This window comes from Pelophylax lessonae (genome assembly GCF_965119305.1).
Source record: "Pelophylax lessonae genome assembly, chromosome: 10".
Taxonomy (NCBI): domain Eukaryota; kingdom Metazoa; phylum Chordata; class Amphibia; order Anura; family Ranidae; genus Pelophylax; species Pelophylax lessonae.
Window position 1 is genome coordinate 167,595,235 of NC_138777.1, and position 14,266 is coordinate 167,609,500.

The 14,266-nt window shown below is 42.1% G+C and overlaps 1 protein-coding gene across 1 annotated transcript in view; it reads left to right on the top strand.

Annotated features, from left to right (window-relative positions):
• Window positions 1-14,266, top strand: part of MTA2 (metastasis associated 1 family member 2) — a 58,306-nt gene that overhangs the window by 27,435 nt on the left and 16,605 nt on the right. Inside the window, exons 2-6 of the mRNA XM_082270325.1 lie at window positions 707-774; window positions 880-973; window positions 7,953-8,070; window positions 10,160-10,223; window positions 10,312-10,429. Of these exons, the coding sequence (XP_082126451.1) occupies window positions 707-774; window positions 880-973; window positions 7,953-8,070; window positions 10,160-10,223; window positions 10,312-10,429 (462 nt within the window). The remainder of the gene's footprint in view (window positions 1-706; window positions 775-879; window positions 974-7,952; window positions 8,071-10,159; window positions 10,224-10,311; window positions 10,430-14,266) is intronic.

The window sequence follows — 14,266 nt, forward strand, 5'->3', positions numbered from 1 at the left end:
GATTCTCTGCTGAGACAGAATGAGGGGTGCCGGTGTTAAAGAGGCATTAAAGTTTTATTAGTAGTGATTAAAAGGAACAGTTCACTTTTTATTTATTTTTTTTAAGTTGTGTTTTTTTATTTTTGCAGAAGCCTAAAGCACTGCACCAGCAATCAGCAGATCGCTGGTGCCATGCAGGTTTCCTGCAGATCTGTCAGTGTATTGGCTTGCTGGTACCTCGTATGAGGAAGCCGATGCATTCTGACAGGAAGCTACACTATCGGGAATGTAATGCTACATACTGCTGTAAAATACTTTGTGCTATTTGCATACTTCTATTTCTGGGTTGGGTATTGCTCTGGTACTCGTTACCTCCTACTAGTTATGTATAGAGGCCCCTGTAACTGGTTTTGAATGAACAAAGGTTTTTAATTTTGGAGAAATAAAGTATATTTATTTTACTAAGCTGCCTCATTTTGTGCCAACAAAGTCTGCTTTTTCAAACCTATAGGATCTCCCTGGTTTTCATGTGTAGGTAATTGGATTTGGCACGGGGGAGGTCTACCTAATTCCATTTATACAAAGACCGTTTGAATACAGTCACCCAGATAATACATAATCAAAACCATATATTTGTTTCTCTGATTTTAGATGATAGAACATTTATCCATTTGGTTTTTAACTATATGAACCTTTAGGTAATTTTCATACTTTTCTTTTTAATCAGATTATGTGTATTTTGAAAATTCTTCAAGTAACCCGTACCTTATTCGTCGAATAGAAGAACTTAACAAGGTAACTTGCTTTTGTGAACTTTGTAAGTTGCATGATCTAAATAATTTTATTATCTATTTATGATTTTGAACTTGGTTGAAATGTATCCCTTTTTTTTTAATATAGACCGCAAATGGTAACGTAGAAGCCAAGGTTGTGTGTCTTTTCCGTCGCAGAGACATCTCCAGCAGTCTGAACAGTTTAGCAGACAGCAATGCACGTGAGTATCTGTGTCATTATTTCATTTGTGTCAAACATTTCAATGTCAGAAAAGATCCATACATGAGCTGCTTGGACATCAAGGATTGCCCCTTCACAGATCAGCAGTTTGAGTGCTTTTTCCAGCTACTAAAATACTTTGTGATCTGTGTCAGAGAATTTCTCATATATGTAGCCCATGAAAATTATGGGGAAGATCAAGGGGCAGAGCACAGAGGCCTGATGAGTACTTTTTAGCTGGACATACCTTTACCACAATTTGTGGCAATAAAGATTGTACACCAGCTTTAATGTGTGTGTGTGTGTGTATATGTATGTAATATATATACACACGCGCACATACTTCCATAAAGTTACTTGGTAAAGTTAAAGTAATGGCAAAACCTAACCAACTCTAAACCTACTCTCAGCCACATTCTAAGCCTAATCTAGCTAACCCTGTAAGGCCCCGTTTCCACTAGTGCATATTGTGTGTCTTGACACATGTCAAGTAGCATGACAAGTCAAAACCTATTCATTTCAAGGGCACACTTTCCCATCTATGCGACTTAACCGCTTGCCGACTGCTCACAGTATATTTACTGCGGCAGTCAGCCCCTCACAGGCAGAGTGACGTAGGTCTACGTCGCTCGCCTGTGAGGCTCTGGGGAGCGAGCGCGCGCCCCCGCGCGGTCACGGACCACCCCCCCCCCCCTCCCCCCCGCGCGTGTGACCAGCGGACCCAATGTCCGCCGGTCACTCGGCGATCGGCGGGGGAGAGGGAGAATGTCAGGCAGCTTGTGTAAACAAGCCACCTGTCATTCTCCTCGCTGTAAAAACACTGATCACATGGATCTACTATGTAGATCCATTGATCAGTGTCCTTACAGCTCAAGCCACAGCCAATCACAGTAGAAAGCACGCCCCTAGGGACACACACAGCCCCTCCCAAATAAAGTTAACCCCTTCACTACCAGTGTATTTTTACAGTAACAGTGCATATATATAGCACTGATTACTGTAGAAATGTCACTGGTAACCCCAAAAGTGTCAAAAATGTCAGTCAAGGGTCCGATCTGTCCGCCCCAATGTCGCAGTACCGCAAAAGAAATCGCAGATCGCCGCCATTACACGTTAAAAAAAAAAACACCAAAAATGACAGAAATCTTTCCCTTTGTTAGTAAACGCGATAACTTTTGCGCAAACCAATCAAAATACGCTTTTTGCGATTTTTTTTTTTTTTTTTTTTTTTTTTTTTTTTTTTTTTTTTAACCAAACATAGGTAGCATAAAACAAATTGGCCGAAAATTTTAAAAAATTTTGATTTTTACATTTTTTTTGGGGAATTTCATAAAAATGTGAAAAATATTGTTATTTTTGCAAAATGTACGCTTTTTTTTTGTTTATAGCGCAAAAAGTAAAAATTGCACGGGTGATCAAATACCACCAAAAGAAAGCTCTGTTTGTGGGAAAAAAAGGACGCCAAATTCGTTTAGATACAGCGTCGCACGACCGCGCAATTGTCTGTTAAAGTCACGCAGTGCAGAATCGCAAAATACCCCCTGGTCGTTTAGCAGGAAAATCCTCCGGGGCTTAAGTGGTTAAAGGTGCCTGCACTACTTTGATGCGACTTTGAGTCAGAGTGTGTCAAGTCAGATCAAAAAGTTGCAGCAAAGTCGCATTGCAAAGTTGCATTGTAAATCGCACGACTTTGGAGTCGCACTAGTGGAAACGTAGCCTAAAGAAAAGTTTGCTATAATTACCTGTTCTGCAGCTGCTCCACTCCAGTCTCTACCAAACGTGCAGAAACCAAGATGGCCTCTTACCAGAACGATATTTAAATGGCGCTCTGTGAAATCATGGGGATTATCAAGCTGCTTCTCTCCATACAAATAGGTGTAGCAGGTTCCCAAGGTTCATCAGGGCTTATATCATCCTCTCCAACACGTACATGCAAAGCAATAATGGCCAATAGTGCATTACCCTTTTCAAAGCATTTATTAAAGAAAAAAAATGCACTTACATGTAGATGGTATATTTTCGCTTGAAACAATAATACAGAGCAATGAGGAAATTCTATGATACCCGTGTCCGACTGCAGCGCGGACTCCGAGTGACGCTGTGACGGCACGCCTCCTTTCTGACGCGTTTCCTCCGATTGGATGTCTTCAGAGATAGGACCTCCTCATTGCTCTGTTACACCTGCTACACCTATTTGTATGGAAAGAAGCAGCTTGGTAATCCCCATGATTTCACAGAGCGCCATCTTAAATATCGTTAAGAGGCCATCTTGGTTTCTGCACGTTTGGTGAAGAGCACATTTCTTTTGTGTGGTCACAAGGAGTGGTTGTTTGGAACATTATATATTTTGCACTTACCTAATATCCGCCCGGTAAGGAGGAATTTCACCAGGTGGAAGGATTTATTATTATTATTTGAAGCATCACCTTTATTTACACCTGTTTATGTGTCACCATATTGATAATCGAAGGAGTTTCATCACTTTGGACTTTATGATTATATTTGCTTTGGTCACATTTATTTGTTCATGTTTTATTGGATTTAGCGCACCATCCACATTCACACATATAGCGATTGTTTTGTTTGTTCCCCACCTTTCTTTACAGGGTTAGATAGATTAGGCATAGAATGTGGCTGAGATTAGGTTTCGAGTTGGTTAGGTTTTGCCTTTACCTCCATTTTAAAGGCTCATGCCTACAACATTGATGAACCTCTGAAATGCATATATTAGGTAATATTTACTATATCATTCGATCCTTGCTTTATTTTTATTTTATTTTTTTTGCAGGCAAATGTCTGTTTTTGTCTTTTTATGACGTTGCTAAATGTGTGCGAACTCTTAAATACTTTCTAGTCTTTTTTTAGGGTACAATAACAAAGGCAGTTTTACAAATGCACATCTTTCCTGAACAAATGGGTTTAAATGGTCAGGATCCTAAATGGCAAAGGTATTTGGACCTGAACAAGTCATGTTTAGGAGGTTGCCATTGCAGATCCATCTTTAGGATGCTAGCTGCCTTGATGATCGAGTGGCTTCCAAACTTTGGGAAGCTGACTTAGAAAGTGTATATAAGATTTCTTACTTTACTACCTGCACTGACTGTGATGTGGGCAAAGTCAGAGGAATTTACTAAAACTGAAGCAGACAGAATCTGGAGCAGCTTTGCATTGAAACCATCAGTCTTTAATTTATTCAGTTAAGCTTTGGAAATGAAAGCTAGAAGCTGATTGGTTGCCATTTACAACTGCCCAAGATTATGCCTGCCCCAGTCTTCGTTAATTCCCATCAGCATTTGTAAACCTTTGGATCATGCCTGACAGCAAGCATTTTCAGCAGACTACACATTTGTTGAATCAGGTTTCCTATGGAGGGTACTTGAACTTGGGTGTTCTAGTCAGTGGGATGAGATTAAAGGTGTGGTTGGAAGGTGCCCTGCCCTTTAAATAAGGAACACATAGTGTGGTTACTAAGACTGCTTTACTAAAGAGTGGTATGAACGTGTAAATACTTGCCCCAGTCAAAAGCAATTTCAGAGGACCTTAAAAGAATAGTTGTAGAAAAGTAGAGAGCTGGAAAAGGCTGAAAAGATTTACCAATCAACAGCAAGGGCTCTTTCACACTATGATGCTTCGTTATCACATGCAGGCTGTGTCATGTGCCGATGTTAGTGGCATTAATGTGAACCTGTATCCAGATCATGCAAGCTAAAGTGTTCACAGATTGTGAACAAGAAGCAAAAGCACTTTAAAACAAGCCCACATTCATATCTATAAGCATTCCGGGGAAATGTAATTTTATAAAGTTTACAGCACAGACATTGTGTTTTTCTATGAGGTGTTGTGCGTTTTACACGTTCGAGAATATTATTCTGAACGAGTATAACGAGTTCTTTTTGATCAATTAATTTCTTTTTAAAAGCATATACCAATCTTAGTGAAACAGTCTACAGCAGGGAATATATAAGAATATTTATTCACAAGACATGTCTTCACAATAAATGATCAGGCTTGAGTGACACAAAGAGATAACCTTGCATAAAATACAAACTTAAAACGATAAATGCAATGTGATATTTAGCTAGACGATGAAAGTAAAATAAAGCAAGATTACGTTTTTCCCAGATGTAGTAGCATAAACCATAGATAAGTGTGCTATATAATCAGACCACAATTGTCTGTGCAATGCGCAGCCGATAGTCACTTCACTGCAGATGAAGCGAGAATAGGCCATGCAAAACGAGAGACTAATACGCCAATATGCGCTAAATCTGATATTAATAAAAATGTATAAAAATCAAAAATCAGCTCTTAGAGAAAAATCTACATATGGTTAATACGGCTGGGACTGTAATCTCGTTACCTTTAATATGAAATAAAAAACATATAAGGAAGAAGATAAACGATATTGAATATTACTCAAATAAACAGCAAGTCATATTTACCATATTTAAAATGGCTGCTAGCTTAGAATGGTCGTTACCAGAGTCCTTAAGATGGCTGCCATCCCAAGATGGTGGTCAGTTAGGGAGGAGTTTCGTTTGGCGTCCTTCAAAGTTTCAGATACATGATGGAGCAAGATGGAGTCTGTATAGATGAGTCTATGCATGGCTGTAGTAGTGTGTGTGTTGTGTGTGTAATGTTGGGCAATGTCCTGTCTCTCATCTGGGCTTCCCTTTTTATACTGTATTGAACAAAGGACTATTAAAATTACCATAAGTTAAACCCAGAGGCAGTAACTTCATCCCCATTGGTTGGGCTATCGTATTCATTAACTGGTGAGGTCATTGGGTGACACCTCTTGGTTGACCAATATATGGATATTAAAACTACATGATTTCTCCATTTAAGACTATCCTAAAAACAGCATAATAATTTATCCATACTCTCATCCTCTATACATGTCCATCTAATATCCACCATGTATCTAAGTAAGGATTGGACCTTGTTAACACCATTGAATTAAGAATATTACTAATACAATAAATATATATATATATATATTTGATTGGAAAGGTCTGATTTACCCATATACTTTACATTTAGTAGCAGTAAGAATTATATAGATACATATACAGTTTTATATATATATATATATATTGCTACACAACACCTTATTTATGTAAACTTTTCTACACATGGGTTATTTCCAATCATAATATTATCCATTAAGGGGTTATTATGTTAACAACAATACAGTCATGATTTGGGACTGGATTATAAAATATGGGAGAAATTCTGACCATTTGACACTACTATATAATAGATATCATGTAATTCTCAATAGAAGATTATCATAAAATTACAAGTTCCACACCCCCCTTTGGTATATGATGGGACAAGGCTGTTGTATAAGCTTATGATATAAATGATTATATTAAATTCATTTGAAGATGCAGTTCTCATCAGTCTAAGTGACCATGTTTATTTGACACCATGTAGTCTGTATGACACAATCTCTACCCCCTTCTTGGTGTGTAGGTAAATGAATTACAGGTTCTAGTCTTTGTCCAGGCTGTTTTCCGTTTTGTTTGACTTCTCAGGGTGGAAACAATAGTTTATTTACTAGTGAATGGGTGAACACAGGTGTGATCCTGAATTCGAGTTTTGGCCATTGTGTGATAAAACATCTCATGGCCAGAACATAATGTTTTATGATCCCTCTGGTTTCTCTCTTTTCATGACCAGGGGAAAAATGGCTTTTTATCCTTTGAGGTCCGTTGTATGTAAACCTTCCCCCCCCCCTCCCCCCAAGGCTGTTCCACCTGGGATAAGCAATTTAGTTGCCTGCCTTTCCAGAGCATTATATTCAAAGTTTACCAAACACAATTTCCTTTTGGGGCAAATGACATAGCTTCTCATCTCAAAGTTCATGTAAATAAAACAATTTCAACAATGGACGCAATGTGTGTTTCAAACTGAAGGGCTTTTGAATGAATTTGTAACAAGGTCATTTGAGGCCTCAAAGTTCACAATTCTTGACCTGTAATAGGAAAAATGTATTTCTATTTCGTACTGGAAGTCTAACAGAGGGCAGATCATGGCAGCCTGACAGCCTGCAATGTAAACAGTAGATGTGTCTAGACCTTGGAAAAGAACTGAAACATGACTTTAGAATCTTTGTTGCGATCCTTGGGAATAGATTAACTGATCAAACTTAACTTTGTCAGTTAAAGTAACGCAGTGCCGTATCGCAAAAAATGGCCTGGTTATGAAGTCAGGTAAATCTTCCGAAGGTCAGTCAAGTGGTTAATAAAAAAACAAAAAATAATAATCTAAGAACCTTTTTCCTGAACGATATACAGCTATAACATGATCCAGATCTTTTTCAGCTTGTCTGCAGGGAAACATAAGCAGGAGCTTCCAGTACTCTGCTGCTGGTCACATGTTCAAAATACCATCCTTTAGAATACAGAGTGAAAATAAATATCAATAAAAATAAACTGTTGTAAATTGTCATACAAATATATATTTAAAATCAATTATTATTATTTTTAAAAAACATTGTGTGGGTTGATTTCTGCCAGCCACAGGCTGTGTCTTGCCTCTCCAGCCTATGTCTTAGATTAAGAGGGAGATGAAGCCCTCATTAATCTATATGTAATATCCTGCACCCATTGTGTTTAGCTGATTAGTGGACATAGAGGTGGACATATGGAGTGGGCTATCCTTTACCACACTGTACGCCCACATGTGTGGCTCTATAGTCACATGGGCTGCTCAAATGTGATAGGGAGGAAATGCTCAGCATGGAAACTCAAAAGTGAGCATGTGCAGAGCTGCCGCCACTGCTGCAAAATCTCTTTTGCTGAATTGGGGACATGAACAGCAGGATCAACTAGGTTTTTTTTTTTTTTTTAATGATGTGGGCACTTTAAGGCCCTCCAGTTATGAAGATCCCATTAATTTCATACAAATAATTTTACAAAGTGAATAACTGTCAAGCATTTTTCTGTTTATCACACTTATTTGTCTTTATACAGGAGAATTTGAGGAAGAGTCCAAGCAGCCATCTATTGTTGAACAACAAAGGCACCAACTGAAACATCGAGAACTTTTTCTTTCCCGACAGTTTGAATCTCTGCCAGCAACACATATCAGGTAAAGCCAAATTAACTGATCTTTTTTTTTTTTTTTTTCTCTGCATACTTGTAGCAGATGTATTCACTGATTGCAAAGTGCTTTTGTTACATCTGTATGCTACAATAAAATGGAATGAAATCCACTAATTTTATTGGTTTCCCAAGGCATGCCTCTCAAGATAATTGTCACAGTTGCCAGTGTTATGTCGCCACCAAAGTTTCAAACCTTTAAATGGCTGGTGTCATAGTTGATCTTGTGTGCAGCACCATAACTGCAGATTTAAATGGAGACCATCCATGGCTGTAAGACATAAAGTGCATCCGGAAAGTATTCACAGCGCTTCACTTTTACCCCATTTTGTTATGTTACAGTCTTATTCCAAAATGGATTAAATTCATTATTTTCCCCAAAATTCTGCAAACACTACCCCATAATGACAACATGAAAGAAGTTTGTTTGAACTCTTTTTGAAAATTTATTAAAAATAAAAATAGAAATCCAATGTACATAAGTATTTGCAGTCTTTGCTCAATACTTTGTTGAAGCACCTTGGCACCAATTACAGCCTCAAGTATTTTTGAGTGTGATGCTACAAGCTTGGCACACCTATTTTTGGACAGTTTCTTCCATTCTTCTTTGCAGGATTTCTCAATCTTTCTTTGCAGGATTTCTCAATCTTTATCAGTTTGGAAAGGGAGCGTCGGTGCACAGCCATTTTCAGATCTCTCCTGAGATGTTTAATCGGGTTCAAGTCTGGGCCACTCAAGGACATTCATAGAGTTGTCCCGTAGCCACTTTGTTATCTTGGCTGTGTGCTTTGGGTTGTTGTCCTGTTGGTAGATTAACCTTTTCTTCAGTCTGACGTCCAGAGCACTCTGGAGCAAGATTTCCTCAAGGATGTCTCTATACATTGCTGCATTCATCTTCCCCTCTATCTGGACTAGTCTCCCAGTTCCTGCTGCTGAAAAACATCCCCACAGCATGATACTGCCACCATCATGCTTCACTGTAGGGATGGTATTGGCCAGGTGATGAGCGCCTGGTTTCCTCCAGTCATGACGCTTGCTATTCAGGCCAAAGAGTTCAATCTTTTTGTTTCATCAGACAAGACAATTTTATTTCTCATGGTCTGAGAGTCCTTCAGGTGCCCTTTGGCAAACTCCAGGCAGGCTGTCATGTGCCTTTTACTGAGGAGTGGCTTTGGTCTGGCCACTCTACCTTACAGGCCTTATTAATTGAGTACTGCAGAGATGGTGGTTCTCATTCCACAGAGAAATGCTGGAGCGCTGTCAAAGTGATGATCAGGTTCTTTGTCACCTCTGACTAAGGCCCTTCTCCCCCGATTGCTCAGTTTGGCCGGGGGGCGCCCGCTCTAGGAAGAGTACTGGTGGTTCAAAACGTCTTCCATTTACGGATGATTAAGGCCACAGTGCTCACTGGGACATTCAATGCTGCAGAAATTCTTCTGCACCCTTCCCCAGATTTATGCCTCAATACAATCCTGTCTCGGAGGTCTACAGACAATTCCTTGGACATCATGGCTTGGTTTGTGCTCTGACATGCACTGTTAACTGTAGGACCTTATATAGACAGGTGTGTGCCTTTTTCAAATCATGTCCAATCAACTGAATTTACCACAAGTGGACTCCAAGTTGTAGAAACATCTTAAGGATGATCAGTGGGAACAGGATGCACCTCAGTTTTGAGTGTCATGGCAAAGTCTGTGAATGCTTTGCTTATGTACGTGTGATTTATTAAAAAAAAAAAAAAATTTGCAAAGATTTCAAACTTTTTACGTTGACATTATGGGGTATTGTTTGTAGAATTTTGAGGGAAAAAATTAATTGGATCCATTTTCGAACAAGGCTGTAACATAACGATGTGGAAAAAACAAATCGCTGTGAATACTTTCCGGATGCACCGTAGGAGAGTTTAGTTCCGCTTTAAGATTTAACTGTAAAATTGGAGATGTCTGCTGGAAAAGGGGCTGAGGGATAAGGTAATTGTTGCATATGGAAGGTTTAGGTTGTTCCATAATCCCTAGATCTTTTAATAATCAACTACCCTTGGAAGACTTTTTGTTATATGCCTGCTATCTTCTGTACAGGGGCAAATGCAGTGTAACTCTTCTGAATGAGACAGATATTCTAAGCCAGTATTTGGAGAAAGAGGTAAGCTTTTTCTGTTCAGTTCTTTTTGCAGCATTCTCGTATTCTGTTAGTCACCTTAACCATTGTCCTCATTCACTGTTTTCTTTAGGATTGTTTTTTTTACTCGCTGGTGTTTGACCCAGTGCAGAAAACTCTGTTGGCTGATCAAGGAGAGATCAGAGTTGGTTCCAAATATCAGGCAGAAATTCCTGACCAGCTAGCTGAAGGTGAGTGAATGCAATGAGACTGCTGTTGCAACCCGTACATTTATCTTGGGATGTTTTTATGTTTGTTTATATACAACCTAGCCCCCCTTTTTCTAATTCCATTTTTCCTTTGGCAAAAGTAACATTCCTATTTTCTCTTTCGTTCATTGACAGATACAGCTGCTCATCTTCATGACTATATGCGTTATACTGCCCCCTACAGGAGTAGGACTAGAGGTAGACAAAAACTTGACTGCCTATGGGGCAGTCCAAGGGGATCTACTCTCAACCTCCTGCTATAGGTTTTTAGTCTTTTTCTGCCTAGTCAGGAGTAAGGACCTAGTTCCTTGCTGGGATCTCTGGTCCTGGCAATTTTTTCCTTTTAAATGGAATATTTTTTTTTTTTTTCCAAGTCCTTTTTACTATTTGATTCCAGTAAGATCTACATACCTTTTTTAGGTTGGTTTGGGGTGTTGCACTGGTGATGTGGGAGCACGCCGTCGTCGACCGAATGATTGTTCTTCGGGGGTGGGACTGGTGGGTGCCCCTGCAGGGCCCCCCTTCCCGTTGGGATCATTTTTGGTGCTGCTGGGGGCCCCCAGGAGCTGCTATTTTCTTGTAGCCTTTTAAACTACACATCGGTGCTCATTTTCCTATGGTTTCCCATTGAAAATAGCAGCAGCTATGTTTTTGGAGTCGGATGGGCAGTGATTCGGCAGTGGGAGCCCTTCCTCTGCCTCTAGTGCTGATCCATGGATATTCCTCTTCCTGATTGCCACATGCTGTGCATTTAGTTCAGGCTGTGTAAGTACCTGGCCGTTGGTGGCGAGTCCTTTTGTGGGGTCTTCTCTCCCTCTCTCAGGCAAGCAAGAAGCGTCCCCCCGCCTTCACCTGTTTCCTCTGTCTCATCTGATCCAGAATCTGATCAGGCCGCCACAGATTCGAGTTACCCTTCAGGGTCTGCATCCCTGCACCCTGCGTGCTCAGATAGTGAAGATGATTCCTCTGCTAGTGTTCCTCTTCCTAGTCACACATGAAAAGGCGCTAGTGGATGCACTGATTGTATTAAAGGTGGAGAATGTGTCTAATGCAACATCGTAGGCGCGGGTCACCTTTGGCACCCACAGGTCCTTCAAAAGTGGCAAAGGTGTTCCCCTTTCCTGCCTCCTTTTGACAGTATTGTCACAAAATAGCGATCTCTAAGCGTTTTGCAATGTGGTACCCCTATGAGGATTCCCTCATTAAAAATCTGGATGGTTCCTCCTATAGAGGACTCCCTGGTTTCCAGGTTGAATAAAGCCACTGTCAACCTGGCTGAAGAGTCCCCAGTCTTCACAGACCCAAATGATAGGAGGTCGGAGGCCTTGACCTGCCATGTGTCCACTGTGGCTGGTTCGGCCCTTAGACTGGTATTTACTATTGCCCTGGTGTCGAAAGCTGTGACGGAGTGGGCACAACTTCTATGCCGGGACCTGGAGGGCGTACAGTTCCCCCCTGCCTTTGTGGAGCTGGCGGATCAGTTGGTCCAAGGGCTACTTTTGGTCTGTGACGCCTCTTTGGTTGCTGCTCCCTTGATTTCTAGATGGTCTCTCTCAGCGGTGTATTATCTGGCTGAAATGCTGGACTGTGGACCAGACGTCTAAGAAGGCCTTATCCGATCTTCCATTAATGGGGGAATCGCCTGTTTGGAGCTTCCTTGGATGACATCATCAAAGGCCTCACAGGGGGAAAGAGTACTCTTCTTCCTCAGGCTCCCAAGGGTAAGGAGTTCCGTCACAGACAGGGGCCTTTCTTTTTGGCTCACAAGCGGCCTTTTCCTCCCTCAGGGTCTCAAGACAAGGGATCTAAGCCCTTCAGGTCCTCAGCGTGGTGTTCTAAGAGGTCTTGATCTGGCAAGCCACAAGCGGGTTCTGCCAGACCTGCAGACAAGTCTTCCTCCGCATAAAGGGGCGCCCTCACCCGTATCTGGGGTGGAGGGACGTCTTTGCTGGTTACTGGATCCATGGACCTCCCTGATCCAGGACAAGTGGGTCCACAAAGTAATTCGCTCCGGCTACAAGATCGAGTTTCGATCATATGCTCCGGAAAGGGTCTTCCCTTCCAACCTGCACTTATCCCCAGATCGCTTAGGGGATCTCTATGGAGCAGTGCAAGACTTGTTACTTCAAGGGGTGTTAGTTCCGGTTCCTACATCAAAACCTTTATTAGGTTTTTACTCAAACCTTTTTACAGTTCTCAGGAAGGAAGGCAAGGTGCAGTCAATTCTGGACCTCAAGGCGCTAAACTGCTTTGTACAGGTACAGAAGTTCCTGAATGGAATCCATTTGCACGGTTGTGGCGTCCCTTCATCAGGGCGATTTCCTTGCCTCCATCGACATCAAGGTCACCTACCTTCCCTTTCCGATATGTGCCGCCCACCAGCGTTTCCTCCGCTTTGCCGTGGGTGAGGAGCATTATCAGTTTGTGGTGTTATTCTTTGGTCTCGCCTCCGCTCCTCGGGTTTTCACAAAGATATTGGCCCCGGTGCTAGCATTACTGTGTCGGCGGGGGATAGCAGTACTGAGGTATCTGGATGATCTGCTTTTGCGAGCAGTCTTCGACTGCTCTGTTGGCTAACTTGAAGATAACTCTGCGAACTGAGGGAATTCTGTTGGATTCTGAATCTTCAGAAATCTGCTCTGGTTCCGTCCACAAGCCTGGACTATCTGGGTCAAACGCTGGACTTGGCCTCAGCCAGAGTGGTTCTTCCTCTGGAAAAGCTTCAGAACGTGCAGAAAGCAATTCAGCTTCTGCTGCCCAGCAGACAGTCATCTCTTCGGACTTGCATGCGGGTGCTGGGCCTGATGGTTTCTACCTTCGAGGCGGTTCCGTTTGCACAGTTCCACATGAGAACTCTGTAAAAGTAGATTCTGGTGAAATGGAATAAGGATCCTCCATCTCTAGACAATCTGATCCTATTGAGCTGGAGTAGGAGGGGGTCCTTGGTTTGGTGGCTTAATTCTCTGGCACTTCGTCAGGGAAAATTATTTCTTCCCCTGTACTGGATGGTCATTACCACGGACACCAGCCTGTCCGGGTGAGGAGTCGTCTACGGCACAAAGTGTGCTCGGGGAGAGTCCAAGCTACTTATCAATGTACTGGAGCTCCGAGCGATCAGACTTTGGCTCATAGACAAGTCCGTCTCCAGGGGAGTCCGGTACGGATTCAATCAGACAATGCCACGACTTTGTCAATTACTAAGGGGGGAACGAGAAGTCTCCTGGCGGCTTGGGAAGTAGCAGGCATCCTCAGGTGAGCAGAACAAATCGTTTCAGCCCTCTCTGCTATACACATTCTAGGGATGGAAAATTTGCAGGTGGATTACCTCAGTTGGCAGGCGTTGGACCAGGGGGAGTAGTAACTTCGTCCGGAGGTGTTTCATCAGTTGTGTCTCCGGTAGGGTACTCCCGAGGTGGATCTGTGGGCCTCTCGCCTCAACAGAAAAGTGCAGAGGTTGGTGGCATGGTCTCGAAATCCTCTGGCCGACGCCACAGACACATTAGTGGCTCCTTGGAGTCGGTATCGTCTGATTTACGTCTTTCTTCCTCAAGCTTCTGCCGAGACTCCTGTGCAGGATCGAGGCAGAGGGGATTCCGGTCATCCTAATGGCTCCAGACTGGCCTCGCCGGTCTTGGTACCCTGATCTGGTATGGCTGGTCGCCGATGCCCCTTGGAAACTTCCTGTCAGGGAAGATCTGCTGTCCCAAGCGCCAATCTTCCATCCTGCTTTACAGTCGCTGCATTTGACGGCTTGGCTGTTGAAAGCCAGGTGCTGATGGATAGAAAGTTTTTTTAAGGTGGATGTGTTGGCACCTGCCG